We start from the raw sequence: 9,013 nt of genomic DNA, 5'->3' as shown, positions 1-9,013 counted from the left end.
CTGTTCTCTGGTGAGACTGGAGAGGCCAGTGTCTGATACAATGCTTTCTGCAGTTCTTGGCACATTTTTAGCACTAAGTAAAAATTTGTTAAATTAATGGATGACCTGAAAAGATGCTGAGTGGGCCAAAATTTCCTCCCTCCATGGAATTGATCTGTAGTGAGTCAAGATGTTTACCTGAGAGTATAATCTATAGAGAGGTGGAGGGAATCAATGGCAGTGCTAAATAACAGCAAGGATGCTAAAAGGACTGTCATTAATAATTTTTTTCCTCTTACAAAAAATAAATTTAGGAATTATTCTGGAATATTCCTTCACAGTTTGGTAAAAGTATCATGTGTTTTGAAGTTGAACACATCTGGTTCTGCCATTTATTAGCTGTTAATTTTACATAAATTACCTAACATACATTACAGTTACTTTTCTGTAAAATAGGATAACAGCACCTACTTCACTATGTTCTGAAATAACAGCACCTACTTCAGTATTATACTGATGTAATGGGCTATCTGACAGATAATAGTTTTCAAGTGCTAGATTCTTTCCTACTTCTCTTATTCAACATCTGTTCTGTGCCAGGAACTAGAGTACAGGGGTAAATAAAATTGACAGAAATCTTTCCCTTGGAGAGCTTGTAGCCTAATGGAAAGGACAGCCATCAATTAAATAATTATTATAAAGACTATTGAAAATACTATGGAAGAAGAATACAGGAGGAATGGATTTTTGAGTGAGATGACTTACTCTAGTGCTGGGAGGGAGGGTGGGGTCAGAGGAGGCTTCTCAGAGGTAGAAATCTCAGGCCTGCAATACATAAATCTAATCTTTTTTGTTTGTTTGTTTGTTTTTCTGGCAAAGGTAAGGGAGCATACTGGAGACTCTTTTGGGGTCTAGAACATGTTATAAAAGCCCAGAGTCCATGGGGCTTAGAGTTTAAAAATCTCTAAAAATCTTAAATCAAGAGATTATTAATAACAGCAGATAGTTCTCAAAGTTTTAAAGCTCTTCTTTCCAAGGTCTGAGTACTAGAGATCACTCCTCTTATTGAATGAAGGGGTTGAGGAGGCACAAAGAGTTTAACCCAGAAGCATGTTCCTTGGGAGGGACCTGATTGTGCTTTCTGGGGGAAATATGACCCCATTTTTCTCTTACAACTGCAATTTTTGACAATAATATTATTCAACTATCAGCATTTTTTTTTTCTCATGACACTTAAAGGAGCTTCTTTAATTACAGAGTAGGAGGAGCACACACACAAAGTATACTTTTATTATTTTTCAGAAAATGCATTCTTTTGATCTGTTCTATTTTGTAGCTGATAGAACTTACTTTTTTCAATGGAACCACCCACTTTGTAGGTTCCTACTCCAAGATCACTAGGAGACAGTCTCAAGTTCACCTTTTTCAACACTGTCACTTGACAAATGACTATAGGTCTTGGCTTATGATGTAGGATTTTTCAAGTTTCCTGATAATGTAGTCTGTTCTATCATGCGATTAGGTTCTAAAATCCCTAGTTACTAGAAAACTTGTAAAGGCAATTTTTAATTGGAGAAAAAGCAGTTTTGAGATTATTTTAATCTCACAATATCACAGTTATTTTATCTTGATGGAAGGCTAATAATAGATGGTAAATATTTTAAGCTATGAGTAAATTTTTTTATTACAAGCTAAAGAGAATGAAGTGGGTGACAGAAACTGACAAATATAAGCCTGATAATCACTACATAAGTCCTGGGCAACTTGAGGGAACAGATTATTATCAACAAATTTCTCAACCAACATTAAAGTTTGTATTTGGAATAAACATTAAATTGAAAAAAAATGGCAAAGGAAACAAAATAAAAACTGCAAATACAAAGATGAGTTAATTAAATTAAAATTGGATATGAGACCAAATATTCAATGAAGTAGCCTACCACATAAAGAAAACATTTATGCAAAAAATTATTTTCCTACAGACACACAGTAGTCTGTAAAACTGAGAATTTTTGCAATGCAAGAAATATGTTCTATAACTTTCAGTGTCCTATATTGAGTTCTAAAAGATCACATGGGAAAGAAGGCATCACTTCTTTCCTTTTAGAAAAAGATACCCAAGGCTTTCATTTCCCATGGTCTTGCTAACTGGAGTCTGATACTCACATCTATTAACCACATCTTCTCAATCTATGGTTGGTCCAGGAAAGACATTGCCAGTTTTGATTTCTGTGACTTTTCCAATGCTTCTGTGACCTACCATTATCTTCCTCACTTGCAGATTAGTTTTCCTTGTTGCATTATCGTCTTTGACAATTACAGTACAGTCTTCTAAGATTCTCACATAATACATTTTTAATATTATTGTAAACATTTTTTCTTGATTATTACCTTTAAAACATTAACATAAGTCTATCCAGGACCCTATGAATGAATATCTTACAACTAAGTATTGATATTTCATTTTTATGCCTTTATCTGTGGTGTGTCTGTAACTGTATTGGAACTTTAAATGTTATGAGCTAATGAGAAAAGAACGGATAGACTTAAGACAAAAAAAAGTACTTTTGGGGTCAAATGAAGGCCAGATACTCTCATGGTACTTAGACTAATAGAGTTCATAGTTATTTGAATAGAAAAAGAGGCAAGAAAATGGAATTGCCATAAAAGGGCAGTATCAGTTGAGTTCAGTTCATTTCGGTCACTCAGTAGTGTCCAACTCTTTGTGACCCCCTGGACTGCAGCATATCAGCCCTCCCTGTTCATCACCAACTTCCAGAGTTTACTCAAACTCATGTCCATTGAGTCCATGATGCCATCCAACCATCTCATCCTCTGTTGTCCCCTTCTCCTCCTACCCTCAATCTTTCCCAGCATCAGGGTCTTTTCAAATGAGTCAGTTCTTCGCATTAGGTGGCCAAAGGATTGGAGTTTCAGCTTCAGCATCAGTCCTGCCAGTGAATATTCAGGACTGATTTCCTTTAGGATGGACTGGTTGGATCTCCTTGCAGTCCAAGGGTCTCTCAAGAGTCTTCTCCAACACCACAGTTCAAAAGCATCAGTTCTTCGGTGCTCAGCTTTCTTTATAGTCCAACTCTCACATCCATATGTGACTACCGGAAGAACCACAGCCTTGACTAGATGGACCTTTGTTGGCAAAGTAGTGTCTCTGCTTTTTAATACAGAGGTCTTGAATTTCAAAGAACCAGTTCTGTAAGAGTAGTCAATTCCATATTCCTGCTGTAGGCAATAGGGTTTCAGCAAAAAGGCTATGTACTGCATTAAGGTTGTTAATTTGAAGTTTTTATATCTAATTTGTAAACTTGCTTTTTAAAATTTTATAAGAAATATATTGGTGTATATATGAAGTTTACACAGGTTTATACATTAAATAATATTGTAATAAAAGCAATTTAAGTCAGCAGAAAATTTAGTTCTTTACAAATTGTCAATATTTTATTCAAGTTTGAGCAATCTATTTCACCTTATACCTGACACCCACAGCTGGAATTATCCCATAGACAGGGGACTTGTAACTGTTTGTTTTACCGTTGGGAGCTCTGTTGATCAGAAAGTTCAAGTTTCATTACTTAAAATTACATTTCCTGTCAGTTCCAACCATTGGTAGTAGTTATGTTAATACTTAGGAACAAGTCAAGTCTGCTTTTTGTTGGAACTGTACCTTATAAGAGACTAATTTATGTTTTTCCCTACTGTTGCTTCCACAAATGTTTTTAAAAACTTAACTTTGGACAAAACATTGTACATTAGTCATTTTTTGGCTTTCCAAGTTAAATGGCTACAAGCCTTGCAATCTTTCCTTGAAAACTTTTTCTTCTCCCCTCAATTATAATAACTTATACTCTTGCATTGTCTCTTTTACAACATGACACCTAAAAATAAACACGTAGAGATTTTTAGTCAATATCACTAACAATGAAGAAGTGAAGTGAAGTCGCTCAGTCCTGTCCGACTCTTTGCGACCCCATGGACTGTAGCCTACCAGGCTCCTCCGTCCCTGGGATTCTCCAGGCAGGAATACTGGAGTGGGTTGTCATTTCCTTCTCCAGGAGATCTTCCCAACCCAGGGATCGAAACCGGGTCTCCCGTATTGCAGGTAGACGCTTTACCATCTGAGCCATAAGGGAAGCTCACCACTAACAATAATGAATAGCAATTATTACAGTCAACAATATATTAGGCATCAAGTGCTTACTCAGTCATTTCTCACTCTTCCAGACCCCATGGACTGTAGCCTACGAGGGTCCTCTGTCCATGGAATTTCCCAGGCAAGAATACTGGAGTGGGTTGCCATTTCCTTCTCCAGGGGATCTTCTCAAACCAGGGATCCAACTGGGTCTCCTGCATCGCAGGCGGATTCTTTAGCGTAATCTGACCAACCAGAGAAGTCTATTAGGCACCAAGGGACACACTGCTCTTGCCAAGAGCTTTGGTTCTAGTTGGAAGTGATTACAGTTCCATTACAGTTTTATATACTAAAAATTACAGTTTTATATACTTAAAATAAACATTGTAGTTTAGAGGTCAGAATTCTGAGTCCTAGACTTGTTATTGGATGTTTCTAGGTTCCATAGGTCTTCAAGCGTACATTGGGTCTGAGAACATCCAGTGGTAAACAAGCACACAAGCACTCTAATCAAAATAGCGTAAAGCCAGATTTCCTTGATCTTTGCTTAGTTCTTTCTCCACTCTTTAGAACAGAAAGAGGAAATCTTTGCTTGAGAGAGCAAATACGTGATTAAGCTACAGGTTTTGGAACGGCCACTGAAATTTACACTTGGTAAATCTCTAATCCTTGTGCTTATTCCTTGGTTGACCTCCAGGCAATGAAAGTTGTTACACTTCTTTTTGAGTTGAATTTCCTTTTGGTCTGACTTCAGAATAGATCCGAATCAAAAGACAGTTTCTTACTTTCTTAAAACAAAAAAATCGAAAACAAAACCGCGGGAATACCGGAAGTCTGGAATGTAACCGAGTACACTGCGTTTCCGGAATCCTGCTTGCACTCAAGCAAGATGGCTGCTCCCTTTGCACATGCGCAGGAGGACGCATGGGCGGGGCGGGCAGTTCCGCCGCAAACGGTCGCGCTCCGGCCAGGGATTGGCGGCGCCAGGGCCGAGAGGCGGAACCGGAAGCGCCTGTGTTGTGCTGTTCTGCGAGTTCAGCCCCAGCCTCTTCCCAGCGCCGTGGTCTCGGCCTTAGGTGTACCTGTTACTTGGTGGTCCCATGGGGGAAGCGGAGAAGTTTCACTATGTCTACAGCTGTGACCTGGACATCAACGTGCAGCTTAAAATGTGAGAAAGTCCGGGGACGGGGATGGGGATTGCCGAGGCTGAGGCGGGGCGGCAAGGGCCTGCGGGTTGGGGAGAGAAGATGGTTCTTAGCTTGGGGGTCGGCCTGGCCACGGCCGAGAGGGTTGCAGCCGGGAAAGCGGAGGTGGACTGGAGGTCGGAGAGGGGCCGTGCGGGAAGACCGAGGGCGCGATCTCGTGAGAAAGACAGCGGTAGGAGTAAGTCCGTAAATTCCGGAGGGTTTGTTTTCCAGAAAGCGTTTGCTATTCACAGCAACCTTTTGTGGGATTATTACTGTCTCATGTTACAGAGAAATCAAGTCTTGGTTAAATCGTCGTCCTGCCGTTATAACTGGAAGATATTACTTTAAAACGGGACTGGAAGGTGGAATGGAGACTAAAGAAATTACGGAGGGGCAGATAAAGTAGCTGAGAATTGGATATAGTACTAAAAACATGAGAGGTGAGAGAGGCTTAGATTGAATCTTAGGAACAGTCAGTTATTATTGTTCAGCTACTGAAGCTGGAAGTCAGTCAAAGGTGAGGAGGGTTCCGGTTGTAAAGGGACCAGAATATATGAGAAGAGATCTTCGCAGGAAAGTCTTGAGGCATCACAGTTGAAGTCCAGGACATGACGTCTTGAGACCGCACTAATGGAACCGAGATGGGGAACAGCTAGGACCAAGTTGGAAATTATGTCCATTAGCAGTCTCTTAGATACATTTTCACGTGTGAAAACGATCGTGAATTACCACAAGTTATTTATCTAACATCATTCACCATATTTTAGTCAGTATTTAACAAATGTACTTTGGGCAAAGGGCTGCACACTTATATTTTCTCAGTTGTTAGATGCTCCCTTGAATGATTGTTTCTGAAAGTTACTTCAGACTCTGATAAGTCCTTTACTTTTGATTTTGTGGTGGCAGTAAGAATAATATATCAACAACCAAACTGCACCTTTGTAATGCTTGACACACCCATTTAAAGTAGTTTTTACAGATAGATGCTTATATAGGACCTGTGTTGCCATCATCTGGTAAAGGACTTTCCTTCAGTCCCATTCGTCTCAGTGTTTCTTGGGTATATGAATGCATTTTTTATTTGTTTGAAACTTTTGGACATTAAAAGGAAAAATGAAAAAAAAAAAAAAAAACGGGTCCTTTATTAACAGATGCATTGAGTATTTTGAAGAAAATTTAGTCCTAACCACCTTTTATTTTCTGAGACTGATTTTGGAGACGACAGGAAGTATCAATTTAGGATCATAAAATCAAAGAGTAGTAAATTTTAAAATTTTGTTTTCCCCAGGTCTTTTCATCTCTTTCTATCATTTTAATAATTTGCACTTTGATGTCCCGTTTCTCAGTGCCATAGTTGAATATCGAACTGCCCACAAGACATGGTCATTTTGGGTGTTCCAAAACACATTAGAAGTAACTTGTTCACAACGGAGCACATCATTAGCCTGCCCTTTTAATGTTAATCTTCTCTCACTCTATTTTGGTGACTGTTAGCATTATTCACTGAATTGGTTAAGATAGAAAATGAGTCTTAAGGAGTCATACAGACACCCGTCTCTCACCTCTGTTTCATCATTCACAAGTTGCCTTGAATCTACCTGCTCAGTATCTTTGATCCATGTCCCCTAGAAAGCCCACTGCCCTAGTCTTAATCTGTCTTTTTCCTTTTAATTTTGATAAAAAGTCTTCCAACTGACCTTACTTTCAATCCCATCTCTCCATTACATTCTTACACTCCTGCCAAAGTATCATGAACACAAATGTGATCATAGTACTCTCACTTCAAATTGTTCAATGAACAGATTTTTGAATATTCATTTTGTTACACACACTGCACTGAATGTGGTGGCTACTTTTTAGCTTCATTGTCCTCCTCCCCTTGATTCTCATCTCTAGCTTCTTCTCCACATGAGCTTTATGCTTTAGCTGTACCAACTTGTAGTTCCCCAGACACACAGTCTTACCTTTTTGCCATATATGGTGTACTTTAACTCTGGGATGACTTCCTGCCTGTAGCTTTTCATCTCCTGTGTATTGTTCAAGCTCATTTCAGGCAGCCCCTGCCTCCAAGGTGTTCCTGAGACTTTTTGATGTATTTTTCTGTAATCGGAAAACTACTGGCTTTGGCCTCCTCTGTTCTGGTTTTTATTGTCTGCTCTGTTACTTGTTTTGTGATCCTCAATAATAAATTCTATCTCTGAGTCTCTGCTTCATGATTTATAAAATGGTAAGATGGTGGGAAGTAAGTAGGAAAGTCTCTCTAAAATGCCTGGCACAGTATATGATGTAATCTTAATTTCAAAGCAATGTTCCTATCTCTTTTATAATCTTACACATATTTTTTATGACTTAAAACACTGTATTTCTTAATTTAAAAAATGGACTAGATAATACATCTACATAGTAAAAAAATAAATAAATTGAAAGTATAATAAAATATACAGTAAGTTTTCTCCCCAGAGCAAGGATGTAATATTTTCTTGTAACACTGTATTGTTTATCTTGTCTTTGATTGCTGGGCCTTTATGCTGAGTACAATAAATGTTGTTGAAAGAATATGGGAATAAGTGGTCAACTTGAAATTAAAAAAAATTAGTGCTTGGAGAGCTGGTGACATCTCAAAGATAGATCTAACAGTTGATGACAGGGTTTAAAATTAAGAAGCCTGAAATAGAGAAGTACGTTGATGAAAATAGGAATGATCTTTGGTATGCTAGGATTTTAAGAGACCTTTAGACTTTAGTTTTATCTATAGGAAAATGTTGAGGTAGCATAAGTTTACTAGGACATAACCATAAAGTCTTCTTAGTATTTTTTAGGTTTGTTTTAAAAAAATGTGTCTAAATGTTATTTTATGCTTTCAGAGGAAGTTTGGAAGGGAAGAGAGAACAAAAGAGTTACAAAGCTGTTCTAGAAGACCCGATGTTGAAGTTTTCAGGACTGTATCAAGAAACATGTTCAGACCTCTATGTTACTTGCCAAGTTTTTGCAGAAGGGAAGCCTTTGGCTTTGCCAGTAAGAACCTCCTACAAGGCGTTTAGTACAAGATGGAAGTAAGTTGTTTTCTTGCATATGGTGGGTTCCTAACTATTCTCCAGTTTTTTTTATGGATATTTAAAGTATTATTTGGAAGGGATACCAAAGGAATTAAAATTATTTAGTACCTATAACCGTAGATCAAGTAGGAACCTACTCAGATAAAGTTGTTACACATAGCAGTATTATAACTAATTGAGGTGGAAGTGAGTTTATGTTTGTATTGAGTACATTGAAATATTTTTGTATGAATAAGAACTTGATTGATTCACAGAATGACCCAAACCAAAAACACATCTCTACATTTGTTCCCATTCTATGCCCTTGAACACAGAAATACTACTGGATAGTCAGATGTTTCAACTGATGCTTGAAATTCAGATCTTTAGAGAGAGAGAGAGAGATGTATTGTCATCTGGATCAGATGTTTATCTTAAATAACTTTATTTTTAAAAGTTCTTGGTTTATTAATCATGATATATTAGCAGGCCATTGTTGGTATTGAAGGTAAATATAGTGAATATGAAGTTCCTGTTTTTCTTGTAGGTCCTTAATAAAATCTCTTGACACTTCTTTTTTGATAGAGTGATGGTGTAGTTTTAATGTTTGATCCATGAGTCTTATTCAGTACCTTGGTAGGCTTGGTACAGGATAAGCAGGTTGT

The 9,013-nt window shown here is 37.9% G+C and overlaps 1 protein-coding gene across 2 annotated transcripts in view; it reads left to right on the top strand.

The window, feature by feature from the left end:
• Positions 1 to 5,134: 5,134 nt before the first annotated feature.
• The window catches only part of PIK3C3 (phosphatidylinositol 3-kinase catalytic subunit type 3), a 166,915-nt gene continuing 163,036 nt past the window's right edge, over positions 5,135 to 9,013 (top strand). For both annotated transcript variants that reach the window (XM_005896350.3, XM_070361954.1), the window contains exons 1-2: positions 5,135 to 5,294; positions 8,178 to 8,366. In XM_005896350.3, coding sequence (XP_005896412.2) covers positions 5,227 to 5,294; positions 8,178 to 8,366 — 257 coding nt within the window. In that variant the 5' untranslated portion in view covers positions 5,135 to 5,226. The remainder of the gene's footprint in view (positions 5,295 to 8,177; positions 8,367 to 9,013) is intronic.

This window comes from Bos mutus, chromosome 24 (assembly GCF_027580195.1).
Source record: "Bos mutus isolate GX-2022 chromosome 24, NWIPB_WYAK_1.1, whole genome shotgun sequence".
NCBI classification, from domain to species: domain Eukaryota; kingdom Metazoa; phylum Chordata; class Mammalia; order Artiodactyla; family Bovidae; genus Bos; species Bos mutus.
The sequence above is the reverse complement of the archived record's forward strand: the minus strand, read 5'-3'. Positions and strand labels throughout refer to the sequence as shown.